We start from the raw sequence: 21,432 nt of genomic DNA, 5'->3' as shown, positions 1-21,432 counted from the left end.
TGGCACTTCAAATGCTGGTGCCACCGGCAGCTCCAATTTGCTGAAGTCAACTTTAGGCAGGACGCTGCCATCGCCGCTGGCTGCGGGAAGCTTGGGCAGCTCCGGGGCTGACAGTTTCGAAAAGTCCGGGGTAGATAGCTTGGACAAATCGGGTGCCGTGAACTTGGGCAGCTGGACGCCACTGAAGTCCGGGAGAGAGAAGGACGGCGCCTGGAAGCTGGAGCCGCCACCACCACCGGCGCCACCGGATGCAGCTTTGGGCGCCTTACTCGTCATCTCAGCATACCGCTGCGCCGCAAGACTCAGCGTCTGTGGCGCCGACGTTACCGCCGGCGCAACGGTGTCGGTAACAGAAGTGACGGCGTCGGCGACGACATCCGATGCGGATGAAGCCGTCGAACCGATGGCGTCCGCCGCCGTGTTCGCTGCGTCTGTGACTGCATCGGCTACAGCGCTAACGGCGCCGGTTGCAGCAGCGACGGCGTCGGCTGCCGCATTGACGGCACCAGCGGCGACGTCCGTAACTGCGTCGGCTGCCGCGCTGACGGCGCCGGTGGCGGCGGAGACGGCGTCGGACGCGGCATCAGCTGCCGCGCTGACTGCATCCGCTGCAACAGCGACAACATCTGAGGCAACGCTCGCGGTGGCCTCCACTGTCTCGCTGACAGTCTCCGCCACCGCCTCCACCGCTGCCGTCACCACGTTAGAAGCGGCCTCCGGCTCTGCAGCTGCAGCCGAGCCTATCATGGCCTCACTTGCAGCAGCCACTGCAAGAGGGGCCGAGGAGAGCTTGTTGGGAGATGGAGGGAACGGAAGCAAGGGTAATATCCAGGCCCTGAAACAGGGTCCGGGATAAGGGTTCCAACCCAGCCCCAACACCCCGAAAACACAGCTCAATCCCAACCTCGACCAGAGACCTTACAGCCCATAGCAGGAACCTGCATACATGGCCTGTAGCTAAGCAACAGCTGCGGCATGGACCTGTGGCCCCAGGTGAGATAACCACGTCCCAGCCGAGGTGACCCACCCGCCTCCAGAGCCGCCGGTGGCGGGGCGTCTACCACCACATCCAGCGGGGAGTCCATAGAAGTCGCATCTGCCAGCTCAAACAGGCGGGTCAAAGAGTTGCTTCCGCTGCCCACCGCTTGGGTTTGTACGGCTCCTGTCAAGTTATCGCGGTGTTGGTGCACGACGGCGCGTAGATAATGGGCGGGACAGGGGACAGGTTCAAGTGTCATAGTTGGTGACGGGCAGTCGCCATGAAGGGACAATGAGGGTAAGCGAAAAGTGTGAAGGGGGCGGAAAGCTGCAGATGTAGGCTCTCCCAGACCTAGTAGGGCAGGGCATGAAGGCTTGGCGCAGATTGAATAAGGCCGTGCATGAGAGTGTCGCCTCCCAAAAGAAGGAAGTGCGGGGAGAGGACCCCTGATGAGAACGCGTGCTGGGCGGTGCGTCGGTTGGCGAAGTGACAGGTTGAGCTGGGTCGGGGAGTCACACTGAACACGGGGCTTTGGTCGTATGATGCCAGGGTAGGCGGTTGTGATAATTTTGTGCTGGAGGTGCTTAAGGGCCTCCGGCTCGGCAGGGTCCCCTAAAGGTCAAGCTCCCCTATCGCGAAAGCGCTGACCGACCCATATGCCATGCACAACCGGGAAAATAATATCCCCGCAGAATTCTGGATACGATCCAAAAGCGGGGAGCCAAAGAGAAAGCTGGGTGGGAACGCCTCACCGCGAGGAACGCACAGGATAAGCTTGCCATGACGATCTAGGCCAGCCTGCAGCAATTTGTAAGTGATTCGTAAGACGTTTCCGCCCTAGGAGAGCCCGTACGTCTAGGACAAGCACTATGAATGCCTGGACTGCCCCTCGCAAGTCCGACTATCCTGCATCTTTGCTGATCCCACCTTCTGCTGAGCAGGCACCTTCACTCCTATCCTGGGCCGATGCGTCAAAGCTTGCATTTTCGCAACTCAGCGAACAGAGTCGCAGAGCCAAGTCAAGTAACGCCCCGAAGGACTCCTCCAAGGGCAGTGCTGAGGTGAAGTGTCCTTCTTAAATACCGTACTATTTGAGTAGTAGTCCTGAAGATGCTGAGCTGCAAAAGCGCACAGGGCGCCTCAGCACAAGGGGAAATCACTTGCTTCCGTCAAAGCTCCAACAGCACTAAGTCCTCCAGAACCTATTCCCGGGGGGCACATTAAAAATCTTCGCCTGATGAGGGAAATGGCACCGGATGTACCAATGTACGGCGATGAAGCGATAATTTTACCTCATTTCCCAATATCGCTAATCTAGATAACTTTTGTTTTACCCTGGTTGGACGGCTCTGGCAATCTCCGTAAATATGCTATCTCTTGTCAACACGAAGCAAAATGGTTGATACCCAAGGCTATGACGCGGGACTTCAAAGCGAAATGAGTATGTTCTAGATCCCTCACCTGCTCATCATATTTCCTTAAATTCTAGTCATTCTTAACGTTTCACTTCGTCCATCAGGTGGTCCTGTTGACCGACTGTCTGCTTCGTTTCGTGGCCTCGATATTGAAAATGATGGTTGTATCCAAAAGACAAGGCGGATACTAGCAAATGAGAACCACGGAAGCCCTGCACGGTGAGCTTGCATTTTACAAAACTCGCCACGTTGACGGTGGACTTTATGGTGGGGCAACGATCCTGCAGGCCTCGGTTGTGCTCACGCCAAGCAGAACGTAGTGAGAATGGTGCAAATATGGATGTGACACCCAGCAGGTGCGGTTGGGGAAGCCGCGCGAAAGCAGACAGCTTTCGCTGCAACCAACACCCTCCCAACACCCCCGTTTGCCTTGGCTTTCGCACAGGCTGGCTTGCTTCAAGCAACTGCGGGACGAGCTTACTTGCGCGGTGAGAAATATCTCGACAGCTTACCTCGGCGGTTATGCGCGCCTGACTACTGACGGCTTTGCCATGTATATTCTTTGCAAGTAGGTGTGCCTGGACATATGCGTTCGGCCATGCACAACACCATGCGGTAAGCTTGGCATCGCCTTGTGAACCTCTGTCGCTTTCGCTTGCTGCGGTATTTGCCCGGTTTTTGTCCTGCTCCCATTATTTGGGGGCTCATTCTTTGCAGAGTTATTGGATGCAGAATATATCATCATTTCGTGCATGGATGCCATTTTATGAAATATGTTCTTTGCTACAGGCCACAACTACTGTCGCAGCTGCCTGCGTCGCAACACGGAGCTTAACCGGCCGTGTCCGAAGTGCCGCGCCAACTTACCCGCTGGTAAGCCCCTTATGACATGCTCTGCGAACACAAGCCCATATCCCCCTGCAGGGAATCTCCGGCTTACATTCGGGCTGTTTGCGCTTCCCGCCTAGGTTTCGCGCTGAACATCAACACTACTCTCTGGAACACTATTCAACATCTCTTCCCTGCGGAGGCAAGCGCGAAGCCTCTGACACCACCGCCGGCGCAGGCCCTGCAGCAGGCAGCTTCCGGTCAGATCGCGGGGCGTGCTGCCGGGTCGGGATTATCAACTAATGGCCATCCCGCTGCAGCCCCTTTTCGCCCACCAAGGTACGCTCTAGCACACGCCCTGCCTTTTATCACTGCCATACTGTTGCCGTCGTGCTCGGTTGTTTACGAGAACACGAAGTTGGCAACCGAAACGCCCTGGAGGGCAATCTGAACTGGAAGCGATGCCCAATGGGAACCACTATCGTGTTATCCTGGCTTTGCCTAACCGGTATCGGACCAACCTGGTCTATACAGGTTCGTTCCTGCATGGCGCGGTGTCGACCAGCCCGGCTTCCCTGGTCAACCCCTGTCACGCGCCAACGCCAACAATCTCGCTACGCATGGCGCTGGTATGGGCAACATAGGCCTGACGAGCCTCCCTGGCCGCAGTGTGTCCGGCCCCAGGCCACAGCGGCAAACATTCAGCTCATCCGTTTCGGGGGCGGCTGCAACAGGCTCAGTAATGCAGCCATCCGGACCGCCGCCCGTTGTGTTCTCCTTAGCGGAACTCGGTGTGCGTCCCGCCCGTGAAAGGCGGCGCTCGCGCAGCGCCGAGCGTTGGGAGGGAACCGATTCCTTCCTCCTAGGCTCTGCATACAGAGGCACTGCCGACCTGGCTGGACGTGCTGCGTCAGTTACTGCGCAGGCCAACCCACAGTCATCCTCACCTCGGTTATTGCAGCTGCTATCGGAAGCAAACCACAACGCGGCAGGCGCCACGACCTCCGGGCTTCATCCGCATGTCCCGCCGCGGCCCCCATCCCGGCCTTATGTAGGACACACAACAGGTCCCACTGGCAACGTGGCGGCTGGCTCAAATGTACTAGCTTTCAACGCCGGCATGCCGACGCTGTCGCAGCAGGGCGCTGGCAGCGGTCGTAGCCTTAGCAACAACCCGTTTTTGCGCCTGCCTCGCCCTGCTGCCGCGATGGCCAGTGCAACTGCCAGTCGCGGCCCTGGTGAGGTCACAGCGGTGGTGGATACGCGGAGCGCTGGCTTGCTGCAGGTGGTCGCTGGACGACAAGATACGGGTATTGTTGCCGCTGCTGCACCGCATTTCAATGCCTCGCAGCGGGCACTCCTGAGCGCCTGCATTAGCACCCAGGCTCAAGCCGGGGCGCGCGATGCATTGAACCGTACGGGTAGCGGTGCCTTAGCCACTTTCCGCTCGGATGGCATGGATGCGGCAGCCGGTCCCGCCCCTCGTGAGGCATCAATCACCTCACAGGATAGTGGCAGCTGCACCACCGCCGGCGGCGAGAGCAGCTCGCCGAGCACGCTTGGCAGCAACTGGAGCACTAAGGCTTTTGATGATGCCTCGGAACTGGAGCTTCTCCCGGAGAACGATGACCTGTGTGGTTTGGGCAGCTGCACGACAGTCAATGAGAGCAGTGCGGCGTCGCGGGGTGTAGCAGGAGGCGCAGGATGTAGCACACTTGCGAGTAATGGCCGTTGCAATAACCCGCGGAGGTAAGGAGCCGCGACATGGTACTTTACCGATTGTGCTAAAGGCTTCGTAGGGCCCATGTAGGTGGATGGGGAAAACTTGAGTTTGACCTTTGGTGTCAAGGTAGCATGAACGCTGTTCCCTTCGCATGAGTGCGGCGTGCAACTTGTGACACCCGTCTGGAAGGTCATTGCTTTATTCCCGTCCACTTGTTAGTCGTCTATGTGTTTTTTCACATTTTGACACCGCGTAGGCCGCCTCCGGAGGATCTGCGGCAGCATCCGTCCCTGCGTCTTGATGACGAGAGCGACATCAGTCGGGATCTGGAGCTATCGGTGACAACGGACAGCGGTATCGGCAATGGGTTGACCGCATTGAGTACGGACGTTCCTGGTGCCGCTGTGGCAAGGGCTCAAGGTGCGCAGGAATTCAGATTACGAATCCATCACAAGGGGCATGCAGTCGTTTGAATACGTCTCCTGTTTCATGGTCACTGTTTTAATGTCGCTGTTCTTATTTCAGCTCTAGTGGCCTTTCAACTAATATCATGATACACCGGTAATATCATGGTACACCGGGTCATTGATTGGATGCGGCGTAGGCATGTCGATAAGGATACAGCAGCAGCTCCATTGCGAACACTATGCCAGCCCTTGCGCTGTCCTTCTCAACCCCAGGAAATGTGCAGGACAACCGATGCATTGCCGAAACTCAAGGCACACCACAACCCTGTTTGGGGACCTTTGCAGACGCGCCTTCGCCTTCGTGGAGCGAACTAGACGCGCAGGTAGCCCGCGCGATGGAGCCCTTGCACATCTCTCCGCCCAATCTGCCCCGTCTGCGCGTGTCATTGCGAAGGGATCCAATGCCCATGCCTGCACCTGCCAGTCATCAAACGGTTTCTTTGGACGCCGGCAGCAAACCACCTGAAGGCCTTGTTATCCGGACGCGGGTATGCAGCCATTCACAGCACAACACGAACCCGGACCTGGCTTCCAACTACGATGGGGAGGAACCGAGTGGTGCAGACACTTTTTTCTCCTCGCCTTTCTTCGATCGCGCGTTGCTGATGGAGAGCTTGCAAGAGGCAGCAGAGGGTTCTGAGCCCGGTAGCGAGGTCGGGTTCTCACCCCGGTGGCTAGCTGGTGGAGCCTGCGATGGTGACTGGCTAATCGACGACAGTGGACGCCCATTTGTTGGCGACAGACTGCTGACAGCGGACGCTGGTGCAGCCGGAGAGTTGGCTAGTGGGGACAGGCTTGCTACCGCAGAAACGGCTCTTATCGCACTTGCTGAGAGCGGCAGATTGCAGGAATTTGTCGCCAGGGGCACGGGGACTTCGCGGCCTGTCCGAGACGGTTTGCCTTCCAGCATGCCAGTAGGGCATGGCTCTACGGCCCAGGCACAGGCAGACTCGGCTGCGAACAGGACTGGACTCCTGCCTGGTGACCGGGGGTGCCCCATTGAGCTGCTTTCAGACAGCGATGAGGAGCGTGAGCCAGGCGCGTGGCCAAGTCTGGTTGCAGGTGCTAGCGCAGCGCCGCGTGGTGCTGGAGGACTGCGAGGGGTGCTCGATGTGCCGGTCAGGCGAGCCAGCCAGCGTGTTGTTTCGGGGCTTCGTAAGCCTCGTCGTACATAGCGTTTCGTTTGCAGGCCATGTTCCTGACTGACTGACGTGAGTTTTTTGTGTTTTAGTTTGGTTAACATGCATATGTTTTGTTAAGTCATTTATTGTTTTTATACTGATGTGCCAGCCCAGTTTTAAGCAGATGCAAATAGAGTCTTGCTTGTGGTTTGTCCATTGGTCTTTTTATGTGTCGGCAAGTGGCTCCTGCAGTGCCTAGGTCAGGGTGACGCGTCCTTTACAGGTGCATTTGCTGGAAAGCGTATGGCCCGCCGATACGGTATTAGCAGGTTTTGTGAGTCTGTGAAACTGCAAAGGCCACGAGGTATTTGACGAATGAACAGCGATGATGGAGGCGTCGATGAAGGTGTCACAGACTTTTGTACGACACGTTCGGCCGGAAGAAAAGTCTTGAGGAATTTCGATATGATTGAGGAAGCGCAATCGCAGATCCCCCAATTTGTAAGTTAGCTCTTACAGTTCCAGTTTGCCTCCGAACCTAGTTCGCCGCTTTGAATTTAACGGCGAGTTTGGGAGGAAGCGCTGATGCCGATGTCGTTACGAGAATCGTGCTGAATGCTTGATTTTGTTGAAAGCAATTACGCGTTTGAGGAAAGTTTTGTCCAAGCTGCAATGTTGGTGTTTATCTAGCACTTATCACAACTGTTCATGGGGCGAATGTCAAGTACTGCGGGCTGCACTCGACTCGTTCGGGGTCCACTGTAACAATCGCATTCTGAGGGCTGGTACTTAAATCACCGCTTTGTTGTACATGTCGCAGCTTCTTTGTCTGTGTAGTCTATGCTCTAATCAACTTTGCGTAGTTTTCGGCTTGTTTATTCGTTCGTGCAAAAGATTGGCACACTAATGACCCGCGGGTCACTTAACCGTGGCTTCAGCCCGTGAATTTCAGTGGAGACCTGGAATTGCTGGCTCATAGCAAATCATATTTTGTAACCTTGTGACGATACAGAACCAATTAAAACATTCGAATGTGCCAGTCTGCAATCCTGGTTGTCATCTTGATGTTGTCGGGCTACATCGCGGCCAGCGCAACGCCAGAGCAGCCGGATGAAACAACAATTAGCTTGGCGCCTGGCCGTGGTGTGTACACCTGACAACGAAGATGCCATGTTCGTGGGTTGAAGCAGATCAACACTTAGCATAATAGAATCTGCCGACCTTCCCATGTCTCCAAAAGCACGATTCAAAACTCCAGTCGCGACAAGTACGCGTTCCGCTGCTGCAGGAGGAAATGAAACCTTCCTTAACCTGGAGCTCAGGGTGGCCAGTCCCGAATGCGAGGCTGCCACCTGCCATATGCAGTACCTGCAAAACCAGAAGAACCCCTTGGTGCCACAGGAAGAGGCTTTCGCCCTGACCGTGGGGACGAACTTGGTGCGTGTGTCATCCTTACACGCGCCAGGCGGCAAGGACTCGCCAGGAAACCACCCGGTCACCATCGTGTTGCACTGTGAGTCTGGGTGTATCCCCGAGCCTAGTGTGGTGCACCTGACACGAGGCAGTGATCGTTCGGCAGTCCTTCAATGCGACGCTACTATGACCCCAGACTGCGACGTGCCGCTCGTGACCACAACCCATACGCGCCTGACCGTTGATATTCTAAGTTCTGTGAGGCCGGGCGAAGGTGGACGTGTTCGCCGCCGTGCGCTGAGCAGCTCAGCTCTAGCTACAGCGGCTGTTATATTTTTCGCTTTTATGGTGCGTTATATCGCTGCCCGGGGGATTTCCGCAGTCGTACGATGGGCTGCCACGCGAGGCGTTGACCGTTGACGATTGAGTCCAAGCCGTTGTGGCAGTGGTTTTGCACTTGCTTAAAAGGTAGAGTTAACGATGCTGAAGGCTTTGTAGCTTTGCATCCTTGTGCCCACAAGCACCCACAACACAACAAGTAAGGTGAGGAGAAACCCACGTGTAATGTTCGCCTGCATGTTGTCGACAAAATAGATTTCACACCGTGCCATATATAAAAGAGATTATTATGACGTCGTGTCTCCCGCGGTAAAATGATTAGTGCGGGATGTCCTCATCTTTCGACATTTCGGGCCTTAGCGACGTCTCGTCCACAAGCATCGATATTACTGATGTGGGACCTAAGCCAACAGTCACCAATCGACCATCTGGGCGTCCCAGCACATCTGTCGGGCGACCGGTTGGCCGGATACAGCCAGTCGGCAAGCGAGAGAGCGCATCCTCGATCGAGATATCGGGTTCAGAGCTTTCTGGGTCCATCGAAATAGATCATGATGACCGCTCCCGGTCTGTGCTTGTGGGGAGCAGCGGTCGCCCGGCAACCCGTGGCAAGCCTCCCGCCATCCAAGGTGCGGCCGCGGTGGATAATTGCGCGAGCATGCTTTCAGCTGTGGTACATATTCACCACGTATCAGGTGTCGGTAGTTTTGGAGCAGCCTTTCGGTTTGATGCATATCAACGGAAAGAAGATTGAGATTGTGAAGTCGCCAGCAGGCACCTCGCTGGTTCCTTCAGTTCCCGGAGATACAATCAGCACATGATCACACTCGTTGAACAATTTGCAGTCTACGTGGCGATTGACACGAAGCTACAGCCGTTGCCACTACCGCTGTTGATTACAGCTGCTGCTGCTGCTCTCCGGGACTCCGGGCCCCAACCTCTTCCCCCGCTGTGCTGCAGCACCAGTGGGTCGCCTGCAGCAGCATAAGAGCACATCCTCCATTGAGATATCCGGCTCTGACCTTTCCGGATCTATTGATATCATGCACGAGGATAATCCGCGACCGACCGCGGCTCGGGGACCTGGGGCAGCACCTGGGCAGGGGATGCGACCCAGCACGGCTGGCAGGCCCCCTCCGTTATCAGGTGCGCATGCGGGGGGCTGGCCAATGGGTGAATGGGTATAGTGGATTACGGGGAGGCGGATGTATGCTAGCTTGCTGCCCGATGACCAGGGTTGCTGCCAGACCCCCTTCACCACTGTTTGCGGCATGGCTTCCATCCTAACCTGATAACTACCGGAAGGGCTGGGATTCCTGTCACCTTAGCTTTACTGCACACTATAGCTTTACTGCATAGCGCTGGCTTTGTGCGATAGGCTCGTTAAGTCCCTTGTGATGATGGTGTGGGATGTTGCAATTGCCTGGCCGTGCAGGCAGATCCGCTAACCTGCCGCCGGCCGGAATGCAGCCTCGCAGCGTCGGCGGTGGCAGAGGAATTGGCGGCGGCCGAAGGCCGGCCACGGCAGGGAGCGGCGGCAGCGACAGCCTGTCCATCTCCGCCCTGAGCTCGGATGACCTTTCGGCCGATCTGGACATTACGGGAGGTGGCGGTGGTGGGGCCGGCGGTGGACAGGATACGTTGGTAGAGGTGCTAAGCTTGGAAGGTCCCAAGAAAACCAAGACCCACATCACCCGGGTGAGCGGGCCGATGGATGATTCCACCGGAACGGAATGGTGCTCTGCTGGGCGGCACCAGGGGTGGACAGGTGGACAGCACCCTTGATTCCCCGCCACCATTGCCTTCTCCACCAGCTTACATAGCGAAGGCACTCCCAAGGGGGATAATGCGTCCGTAAGCAATGAGGCATTAGCAGCGCCTTCGCTAAGGGGGCAGACACAGTTTTATGTCGTAGCCCGTCCATGCAGCAACACTTGCGTACCGTGCACTGTGCGTTGAGCATGGCAGGGCTGTCCACTGTTCGCTGAATGAATACCAGAGCGAAATACCACTGCCTTGGTGTGGGAGCGGTTCTCTCTCCACCTTTTTCCAGGAGAAACACACTGCAAAGCAGTGCTTACCTGCCCTGCACCTCACTGCGCTGCCCTGCCCCTATCAGTCCTGCCCCTACTCCCTGCTCCACGTCATGTTGCCTGTGTCCAGGCCGGCCTGAATCAGGAGGTCGTCCGCGAGTCAACCCACACTGTGGCCATGTCGGAACCGGAGAGCCTCATGTCACTCAGCGGAGGTGCGCTGGGCAGCGTCAGCGGCAGCCTGGTCATTGACAACAGCGAGGACATGGGCTTAGGCGTAGGCATAGGCGGGGGCGTGAACGAAGCCGGCAGGCGGGGGATGCAGCAGGGTGCAGGGCGAGCAGGTCAGGGAACGCATCAGCCGCAGCCGCGGATGAGGCCGCCTGCGGCGGCCAGCTCCGGAACCATTGAGTACGATGAAGATTTCCTCGGCAACAGCGACATCGGTGTCAGTGGAGGCGGCGGCCTCGGAAGCGCCAGCATTGAGTACGACGTTAGCGGCTCGAATGAGGGAGGCGGCGGAATGTTGGCGAGGGCAACTGCTTCAGCTGTGTATGCTTCAGGGGCTGTAGGGCGGCAGGTAGCGGGACGGCAAGTGGCTTCGTCGGCGCCGCGGTACGGTGATTCCAAGACGCCATCTATTTCCGGTGGGTGTAATGGCGGGTCATTGGATTGGATTGGATTGGGTTGGGAAAGCATCGTGGGGTTTCGTCGGCCGCTTACAAATGCGGCATGAGGTGCCTGAAGTCTATTTGGAGCAAGCAGGCTGCAGATGGACTGTTGACGGCAGCGTAAGTGTAGGTTAGTGTTGGCGGTGGGCAACATCATGGTGGCCGTCCGGAAATCAGGAAAGACGACTGGCTGGCGTTAGGTCTGCGGTCCACTCGCATGTTGCTGCGGCTGCCGTTGCTTTACAAGGAGTACCAGCAGCAGGAAGGATAGCTTTTCGTGCAACCTCGCTGCCGGACTTCCTCAAGTTACATATGCCACCCCAACGGGGAGGGTATATTAGCAGGCTTACAGCGAACTCGTGTTCGTTCTGCGGATCTCCGTGCGCAGGGAGCACCTCTCTGTCGTCTATCGGCGTCGACTCAGCGGCCTCAGGATCCGGCGCATGGCGAGGTGGGCGAGACAGCTCCCAAAGCCTGCAGCCCCGGCCTGGCTATTCAGCCCTCCACCCTGACCCCCTGAACCGTACGACGGGTTCCGTACGGCTCAGCCGTCCGCAAAGCATTGGCGGCCTGACGGCGGAGCCAGCGTTCGCGAGCGGCAGCAGCCGGAGCGGCGTGACGCCAAGCAGAAGTACCGGCGACGGCAGCGCTAAGCGCAGCGACGGCCGCAGCAGGCAGAGCAGCAGCGGCGGCGGTGCTTTGGGCGTTAACCTCATGGACGCATCAGCGCTGGAGCCCGTCAGCGGCGGTATGGACGAGTCGTACGGCGTATACAGCAGTACCGAGATCGTGCGTCACGCGACTGACGTTAACCGGAGTTTGGACAGAAGCGACAGGAGCCGCGGCGGCAGGCGCGCCGTGGACAGCGGTGGCGCGCGTAGCAGCCATAGCAGCGGCGGTTCGTCCTCCTCCGGAAGCTCATCGTACGGAGTCGGCGGTGTACGGCTTCATGGTATCGAGGACCTGGGCACCAGCGGCGACGCGGTCAGTGGCGGCCTCACGCAGCCGGTGGCCTCCGCCACGCCGGAGGTGTCGTACAGTGACTTGGGTATCGAGGAGGAAGCTGGTGTCAGCTATGGCGATGACGCTGGAGTTTCCGTGATACATGGAAAGCTAAAGCCCCAGTCTGTAGCGGCGGCGCCGCCATCGCCACCGCCGCCAAAACAGCTGTCTGAAGCACCACGAGCAGGCGGCGACAGTGGCAGCGAATCGGAACGAAAGAGCGCCGGCCGGGATTTGAATCGGGTATCCCACCGGGCGGGCAGCTCGGACGGCTCCCTGGTAGATTCCAGACGGCCACGGAGCGTCTCCCGCCTCTCCGGCGTGACGGCTATGGACAGCGGCAGCCACAGCGGTGCTGCTGCGAGGCGCTATGCTGGTGGCAGTAGCAGCATCAGTAGTAGCAAGAGTAGCAGTAGCAAGAGTAGCAGTAGCAAGAGTAGCAGTAGCATCAGGAGCAGCAAAGGTAGCGGCCACAGCAAGAGTGTGGATCCGGAGTCGTTACCCAGCATCTCCGACGACTACGAAGCCAGGGGTGTCCGCAGTCACAGCGGTGATGGCAGCAGCGGCGGCGGTGGCGGCTCCGTCAACCACAAGAGCAGTAGGGGCAGCAGCCCGGCGTCCGCCGCGCACGATCTGCTTGCTGGGCTGCAGGTGGTGCGGGAGGGCAGCAGCAGTAGCGGCAGCAGTAGCAGTAGCGGCGGTGAGAACATCATGACGGTGGACCAGCTAATGGTGAGAAAGGGCGAGAGGAAGGTTGAAGTCACGCTGCTTGACTGATGTTAACCAGTTGAACCAGGTCCATCGTAGCACGCGGGAATGGGCCGAACCGCGGGCACACGGGAATGAGACATCCATGGATCAGGTAGAGGCGAGCACCCACATAACTCGACACACTCGGCTCTGCGATGACGATAATGCAGCCCCTACACCCTTGATGCTCGTCCGCCGCGTTCTTCTCCTGTTTTCAGCGTAGCCTCTCCTTGGTTTGGCTTTTGCAATGCCCGTTCGTGCTTGCTTCCTTTCGTTCTGCGTTCCCTCCCGTCCATTTTGCGCCCATTTCCCCTGTGCATTTTGTACTTCGGCCGGGTACAGCCTAGCCATAGCAGCGAGGGCGGCAGCAGCCATCGGGGCCGCACTGCCAGCGGCGGCGGGGATGACGACGCCTACGAGTCCGACTTCGTGGCTGAGTCGGTTGCGACCGAGTCCGTGGGGCGGTCCCTCTCCCGGGCCGCATCGTCTCGGAGGCGGGGCGAGACGGCAGCGACGCCCTCCCTGGGACTGCCGATTCGCCAGCGGGAATTCTCCTTCGGCCGCCAGGTACCGTACCTGCGTGTGTGTGTGTTTGGATTTGCGCGTGTGTTGCACGTCTGCGTGTGTGAATGTATGTGTGTGTATGTGTCTGTTGATATCTGTTTTGGCCCTGGTTACGGCGATGAGTGGATTGTATTTGTTGTGCGTTCTATTTGTTGTGCGTTTCAATGGCTGGTTGTGCCATGTGAGGAGGAAGAGGCTCGTTTCTGTGCGTGTTCGCGGGGCCATGTGAGGGCAGGCAGCTACTGCGGTGACTACTGCCTTCAATGAAGCAAAGATCAATTTTCAGATGTAACCTGAGAGGAGGGCACCGCGGCAATCGGGGTCCCGGGCCTGTTAAAATGTAGGCCTGCAAGATCCTATAAAAATACCTGGTACTGATTAACCAGTTAGTTAACGATGCGAATTGCAGTTGGCAGCGGCGGCCGATAGCGCCTTTACTCCGCGGCAGCTTGCTAAGAGCGGCTCTCTTTCGGAGGAAGAGTCGTACGGGAGAGGCACGGGCGGCGGCGGCGGCAAGGGCGGTAGCGCAGGTGCTGGGCCGGCCACGGTGCCTCGGCCGCCGCCGCCGCCATCGAAGGCCCAGCAGCAGCAACAGCAACAGCGACCCGTTCCTGACCCACGGGTCGCTGTGGTGGCCGACTCAGGCAGCTACGGTTCCGTGGAGGACGAGGACGAGGCGCTGATGGCAGCGGCGGTGCGGTCGCCTGAGGATGATGGGGCTAGCCGCTGGCGGCGAAGGCAGCAGCGCATTCAACTGCACCAAAGCGGTAAGTTACCTTTGCATGTGTGTTTTAGCGAAGGACCGAACCGGGCGCTAAAAGGACCCGAACGGGTGCTGGTGGAAGAGTGGTGGTGGGGTGAGGATGCTGGCACGCGGCGAGCCGGCAAGTGAACGTGTGTATGTGATCATTAGAAGGGCACACGACGACGTTTGTGATTGGATGGTTGGATTCCTGGCATTGGGACGGGAAACTGCACATGTGTGCGAGCTCCCGCCTCCCTTAGAATTCGCGTAGAGTCCTGCTCCCTTTCTTAAGTCCTTCCCTGCACTCTCCCATGAACTCATCTGTGTCACAGCGGACACTTTATCCCCTGAGAACTCCTCGCCGTCACTCAGCCGCGAACGCCATGGAGGTCGCCGCCGGGGCCCAGCCGCAGAGGACGGCTCTGGCGACCCCTCCGGGACCTTCGATGCCTCCGCCTCGCACCTGTCCCAGAGTGGCGGGCTGGGTCCCGGCCCTGTCGCACCGGCGTGGACTACCACCCCTGCTGCCGCCACCGGCCGTGACGGCGGCGGTGGCACCACAGCCGCTGCCGGTGCGGCGATACGTGGTCCGCCGGCGAGACTTGATCCGAATCAGTTCTCCCGCGACAGCGACTTGTCTGAGGAGTTCATTCCGTCGCAGGTAGGCGCACAGAAGGATGCTCGTCGTGGCCGAGTTAGGGTGCAGAACCAGCCTGAACCCGATTTGGGTGTCCGTACCACAGCATATATGCTCTCTGGATAACGCAACCGAGGTGTAACACACACATATGCAAATCTGTCGTCGCCAGAGAGCATACTGCCTTCCAATACGCGGCCTATTCACGACTAAAGCTCCCGGCAACGGAACTTACGTATCGCCACATGAAAGTTTTGCTTGGGTGCGAACAACGCCGGTGATCAGGTCAGATCGACTGCAACATCCTCCATTCACTCACTTTTTGCATACTTGTTTAATACGAAGAGCTCTGGTCCAATACAGCTCCCCATGTTTAAAAGTTAAGGTTTGGGGTTTGGCGGTTTCTCCAAACCCCCTTTCCCCGCCCTCCCCACGGCTCGCTTCTACCTTTTCCAGGCCATGCAGCGAGGGTTAACGGAACAGCCTATCTTCCGGCCCCTCATGCCCAATACTTCCGCTCCGAGAGTATCCGCCGGCGCGCAAGGTGCCGTGCCCGCGTTCACAGCGCGCGGCGGAGGCGTCATCAGTCCGCCATCGCCGCCACTGGGACCGTCGCCATCACCTGCTGACCTGCGCCGCTTTCCGGACCCTCATTTCCACCCCACGGAGCCGCATCTGCCACCGCATCCGCCACGGCCGCCGCCGGAGCCACTGTCACCGGCCGTGGCGGCGGCGGCGGCGCCGCCGCCGCCTCGCCATGCCTTTGCCGCCACGCAGACAGACGTGTACACGAATGTTGTTGACCTGGATCCCGTGTCCCGCCCCGGCACAGTGAAGCTGCGCACCGTAGCCATGCAGGTGGGTATGTTGGTTAGGTCGGGTCTGCGGATGCGCTGCGCTACGGTTGAGGTTGAGATTGTGATTTCGAGGGGCTGACGGAAAATAGCGACGATGTAGCCTGCTATAAGGGTTTGCGAGCTGATCGCTTGAGGCGGCCCCTCTAGCCACCGGGAAAAAAGCTTACCAGCCACTGGCGACTACTAATGCATCGGCATGCCGCCGGCCATACGCCATCCTGGCTTGCGTGCGTGTATCTGTGTGAGCGTGTATACGCGCGCCCCTTCCCTTCCAAATTTGCGTTGCATGGGAGAATATGGGTGTTTTTTTGTGCCTCCGCGCCGCCTGCCGTACTGTAGTGGGGCACCCTCAACGAGGCCTCCACACAAGTGGCATTCGATCCTGTTGCGGAGCGCCTCATGGAAGCGTCAACGGGGCTGTACGACACGGAGGCGCTGCCGCCGCACCTGCGGCGCCAGCTGCAGGCGCACTTGCTGCAGCAGCAACAGCTGTACGGCCCCTTCACGAAGCGAGGCGGTGGCGGTGGCCTGCTGCAGGTGAGTGAATGATTATAACTGAGTTTATGCAAGGTTGAGGTCCAACGCGTCCACCACACGCCTTGCAGGCGGGCGCCGATGCACTGCTGCTAGGCGAATCGCCAGGTGCTGCTTTCAGCGGCATAGGGCCCGGCTTTGGCATCTTATCCCTCGCGTTCCACTCCGTCAAGACGGCGGCCCTCTTGGAGCAGCTGGAACGCAGCCTCTCCAGTGCCACCATCGCCGCGGGAGTGGCGCCGCCGCCAGCCTACCCGCCCCACGTCTCGCATGGCGCCGGCGCCATGCCGTACTACCCGTACGAGTGGTGGCCGGGCCAGCCGGGTGCGGCGGCGGGGCAGCCGCCGATGACCCCTGGTCAAGCGGCGGCGGCCGCGTATACGGCTTCCACCGCCGCCGCTTCGGCGGCAGCGGCGGCGCAGTCACCACCACCGTCACCGCCGGCCGCCAGCGGTTCTCCGCCACTGTCGCCCCCACGACCCGCAGGGCCGCCTGGCGATGCCAGGGACATGGACGGTGCCAGCGGCGGTGCCGCCCCTGGCCCCGCCAGCTGGCCGACCCTAAGGACCGTCACGTCCCCTGGCGCCACTGCCGGCGCCTCCAGGCCCACCAGCCCGTTGCCGCTGACGTCGTCGCCGTCTCGACTGCGCACCATGTCTGTGGCCGGCGGCTCAGACATAAGCCGCGTCCGCAGCAGCGGGGGCTTCCTGCGGGAAAGCAGCGGAACTTTTGGTGTGGACCGCGGCGTGACCTACCGGCGGAGCCGCCTGTCCAGCTCTGAAATGGGTGTGGGTCCTGGCGTGGGCGCGCTGTTGAGGCCCAAGCGTTCTTCTTCGCCCGTATTTGGCCGTTCAGGGGCCAGCGCGGTGCGTGGCGGCAGCGGCAGCGGCAGCGGCGATGGCGGCGGCAGCGAGGAGTACTCGCAGGATTTCGAGGACGCCGTGGAAGAGGAGAGCGGATTGGTGGGCGGCAGTGGAGATGTTGAAACGGTGGAGGAGGAGAACGAGGTGGAGGAGGAGAACGAGGACGTGGCGAGGGGAGCGGCGAGGCGTGAAAAGGAGACAGCGGAGATAGAGGAGGAGGTGGAGGAGGAAGTGGTGAGGAAGAAGTGCGGGGATCTGTTGAAAAGAAGCAGACCGAATTAGAAAGTTGGGCTAGATATCCTTGTGGTAGTGCCCATCAGCAATCCTTGGGGCTTTGGAAGGGGTTTGGGAAAAAAGACCGACGTGGTACGGGACGTCGTTCAGTACACTGTCATACCTGCCACCCCGTGGTCATCGCACCCCTACATGCAGTTGGAGGACTCATCCATTCCCGAAGAGGACGTGGTCCGCAGCAGCGGCAGTGGCAGCGGCAGTGAGAGCAGCGGCCACTACAGCGAGGACTTCGAGACGGAAAGCGTGCCCGCCCAGTCGCGCTCCGTCTCCCGGACCACTTCCCTCCTACACCGCAGCAGCTTGGTGGGGTCCACCAGCCGGGGCAAGGTGAGGTCAGGGGGGCCTTGCCACGGACCTGATGGTGGTAGGGTCGTGGTAGTGATGGTGATGGTGATGGCGGCGGTTGTCAAGCCGCCCGTTAATGTGCGGGTGCATGGCAAATTAACAGCGGAAAAGAAGTTAACAGCACATAAAAGTCGTAAGGATATCCAGAGGTCTAAGTTTAAAGGAAAACAGGCCCAACACCAGGGGTCGTCACCTTGCAGTTGGATCATACCTACCTACCTCCATGCAAGCAGCCCCAATCCCCGTGCATGCAATCACCTCCCACCTCCCCGCTTTCAATCTCCTCCCCGCAGCTCAACCCGCACCTGTCCGCGACCAGCTTTTCAGGTCGCTCCATGTTGCGGCGGGGCTCAGTGGTGGTGTCCACGCTGGCCCCCATAGCGGGCTCCGAAGCCGTCAGCAGGGAGGACGAAGAAGAGGGATCTCCACCGCAGGGGTGAGGGGAGTTTGCTGAGTTAAGATTGGGGCAATCATTGGAAGGCTGGCGAGCTCTGGGCTCCGTGCACTTCGCATACCTGTGCGACCTTAACACCACTGTCACGGTCTGGTGGTCTTTCCTCTCATGCCAGCCAGGTTTTCCGCCCCGACGCTGAAGCTCAGCTGCTTCATCTCACTTTGCCACCCTTGGCTCCTCTTGCTTACGGCATCTGCCACCTATTCACGAAAATTCTTTACTTATAAGCGCACCCTCGTTGCGTGTCAGCGTGTGTTGTGCCCTAGCCTGTTCACTTCTTCACGTCCCCTGGCCGTCCCCGGACCACTTGGCGTCTGTCCTGTGTGCGGCGTCAGTCCGTGTCCGTGCCTCTTGGGGGATTCGGTGCTTCGTATACTAGCTACCTGTGTGCACAACGTCGCGTTCCTGTCCCCAGGGGCAGGATTCGCTTGCCGTTTCCACTTACCCCGCCCGCTGCACTGTTGGCTTGGCGTTCCTCCACGCGTGATATTCTCCAGGTCACGCATGCTCAGCCGCGTGGGCAGCGTCATCAAGTCCTCGTCTGGCTTCAAACGCACCGCCTCCATCTCCATTACGATGGCGGATGACCCCATGCTGCCAAACCAAATGGCGCGGATTCTGCCAAAGACGTTCAGCACAAACGCATCGGGTTCCTCGGCCGGCGGTGGCCTGGCCGCACAAGCCTCTGGCCGGCGGTTGTCCTTGGACGGAACCGGACGAGCGCACCACCACCACAATCACCCACACCACGGCGCAGGGGCGGAGGCGGAGCCGCCGCCGGGTGGCGTCAGCGCCGCCACCACCGCCGCAGCGTCGTCGGCGGCGGGGGGGGACCAGCATGCGCAGCAGCAGCAACAGCAGCAACCGGGCGCCTATCCGCCGTACTATTCCTATCCACCTTACCCATATGGCACGCCATTTGGCATGATGCCGTACACGCCCTACCCACCTTACCCGCCGTACACGCCAGCGCCGGCTGCAAATGTGGCATCGGTGCTGCAGTACCTGCCACCGCCCATCCCCTACGTCTATCCGCCGTACCCCACACCCAACGCTACTGCAGCCCCAGCCCCGGCCCCAGCCCCGGCACATGGTCTCATCCCTGGACACCGCCTGCCTGCAACCGGTGCTACGGTGGGCGGGCCAGCGGGCATCGCCATTGGCGGTTCAGCAGCCGGTGCGCCGCCACGACCCCAAAGCGCCATGTCGCCCGGCGGAAGTCATCACCAGCAACACCATTTCCATGTCAAGTTCGCGGACGGGATGGCTCCAGGCGGCAGCGACGGGGCCGCCGGCGTCAGCACGGCAGCGGCCCCGGCCGTAACTCAGCAGCCGGGCGCTCGGGTCCCGGGGTCCATGCAAACCGCGGGTGCGGCCGTTGCCGCTTTTGATGCTGGCACCGTTCAAGCGCCCGGAATGGCCCCTCATACCTCACAACAGCAACAGCCTGGATATTCGTACACACACACTCAGCCGCCTTCGCACCACCATTCCCAACAGCAGCAGGCTGCTACGGCGGCGACAAGCTACTATGGCGATAGTCCTCGCTTTATGGGTGGTGTTCCCGGGGGCGGATCGTTCCTGGGCTACGGGGGCTTCGGCCCAGGCTCAAGCTCCCTGTACAGTGCGCAGGTACGGTGCCGGGAGCCGTTTACCATGGTTAGGTGGTTGGAAGCCCTCGTACACACCACAAGTTCGCCGCACACTTGTGTCGAAGCCAGGATGGAGGGGTGATAACTGGTTCGCGGAAAGTGTGGGAGAAGCCAAGTTCGGGCCAGAGGGAGCAGTCTAGGCGTGAACGGGGCTCACATTGGCCGCCGCCTGGCCGCTACGAGCTGCAAGTTAGCACTTGGTTGCTGTGCACTGTGTGGCACAGAGACACCGCTGACGTAGCGCTGCGGCTAGATGGCTAAATGGCCCATGCCAAGTACTTAGCGGGATTAGGAGTCGCGCTGGTACTGAATCACTACGTATTGTGTTACTCTCATGCACCTGATTCTCGGGCAGTGCTGGCGGTCTTCCTGTGTGGAGCAGATTGTATGGCGTTGTGGTGTCGGCGCATCAAAGTGGGGAACATCATTTTCTCTTGTCCCACATTTTGATGACCTTTCCCTCCCTCCCCTTATACAGAGCACGCTGCAGCGCTTCGGTGCGGTACTCAGCGCTGGCGCCTTTCCTGGACTGGACCCGGCCACAGTGCGAACCATCCGAGCAGACCTGGTCAAGACCGCGGCGGCGGTGTCAGGTGGGTGCAAGCGTGCAGGGAACACAGGGGGTGGACCGTAGGCGGGGCACAGTCGACCCGCCTTGCGCCGAAGGCCAGGCAAAGGTGAGGCGGCATTTGCTGAGCTTCAATCCCATGACAGGTGGTGGACGTCAGGGCCTGCAGCAGTTTGAGGCGACTGCAGGCGAAGCGCAATCCATAGCGCCCTCGGCTGGCTTCCTGCACGAGCTTTGGCTAAAATGTATAAATTGGAACCGCTGCCAGCACTGGACTGGCCAAGGGTACGCCCTAGGTGATTTCTTTGCGTGTAGCAGAGGCGCCCGACAGCCCGTAAGCCTTTCCTAACCGTGGCCCCCCAACCTCGCCAGGCCCACTTCTCTCCATCCGCCATGCCTACCCCGCCCCGAACTGCTGTCGCCGCCGCTCCCTGGCCGCGCAAACGCCTCCGCTGCCTGCCACTGCGTGCCCGCCTCCCATCATGCAGGTCAAGTTGGCTACGAGGACATCGTCGCGGAGGCAGGAGCAGCGGACGAGTATCGGGCACAGCTGGCCCGTGTGAGAGCCCGGCTGGCGGCGGCACGCGCATCCATGCCGTCTGTGATACCCGCCCAGGAGAAAGTCGTGCTATTGCGCACAACCACTCGCGCAGCCGCTGCTGCAGGGCCCACGGCCCAGTCCCAGCAACAGCAGACTCACCCGCAGGCGGCTTTGGCCGGAACCCGCATCCTGGAGGTCAGCACCACGGCGCCAGGGTCGTACCGTTATACGACACTGGAGGACACACGGCGGCTGATTGAGGTGACGCGGCCATACACGTCGGTGGGAGTCAGCTGAAAAAGGGGTAGCTGGTGCAATCTAGGGTAGTGGTCACGGGGGAATACTGCTGCTGGCTGTTCCCAGAAAGAGGCCAGGCCACCCACACGAGCAGCGGCACATCCGCTATCCCCGTGCACAGCTGAAACCCATTGTTGAGGGAAAGGAGCTCCAAGCCTGATATGCCTCCGCGGGGTGCTCTCATCAAGCGATTCCGGCGCCGTTAGTGCTTGATGGTGAGCTGGGATCAATATGCCCATGCCCCACAGCGCACACCTTACGGTAACGGGGTCGTCACCGCCGTCCAAGTTACGTCCCCTACCGTGTATGGCTGTAATTTACGAGGTGGATGCCGAGGCAC

The 21,432-nt window shown here is 59.7% G+C and overlaps 1 protein-coding gene across 1 annotated transcript; it reads left to right on the top strand.

Moving 5' to 3' along the window:
* Nucleotides 1–2,730: 2,730 nt before the first annotated feature.
* VOLCADRAFT_103272 (uncharacterized protein) lies at nucleotides 2,731–21,417 on the top strand (the record flags this gene model as incomplete). The annotated part of the gene is made up of 27 exons (XM_002947133.1): nucleotides 2,731–2,750; nucleotides 2,840–2,882; nucleotides 2,967–3,009; nucleotides 3,184–3,267; nucleotides 4,278–4,971; nucleotides 5,202–5,365; nucleotides 5,626–6,441; nucleotides 7,822–8,046; nucleotides 8,468–8,489; nucleotides 8,874–8,914; nucleotides 9,246–9,431; nucleotides 9,721–9,983; nucleotides 10,449–10,965; nucleotides 11,378–12,270; nucleotides 12,643–12,723; nucleotides 13,084–13,308; nucleotides 13,715–14,072; nucleotides 14,383–14,711; nucleotides 15,144–15,545; nucleotides 15,884–16,081; nucleotides 16,150–16,866; nucleotides 17,005–17,175; nucleotides 17,374–17,562; nucleotides 17,874–18,016; nucleotides 18,532–19,666; nucleotides 20,165–20,279; nucleotides 20,743–21,417. The coding sequence occupies 27 exons, from the start codon at nucleotides 2,731–2,733 to the stop codon at nucleotides 21,090–21,092; spliced, it is 8,424 nt and encodes a 2,807-aa protein (XP_002947179.1). The 3' UTR covers nucleotides 21,093–21,417.
* Nucleotides 21,418–21,432: the final 15 nt, after the last annotated feature.

The sequence above is a fragment of the Volvox carteri genome, assembly GCF_000143455.1.
Source record: "Volvox carteri f. nagariensis unplaced genomic scaffold VOLCAscaffold_5, whole genome shotgun sequence".
Lineage (NCBI taxonomy): Eukaryota > Viridiplantae > Chlorophyta > Chlorophyceae > Chlamydomonadales > Volvocaceae > Volvox > Volvox carteri.
This window is presented reverse-complemented; position numbering and strand designations above follow the sequence as displayed.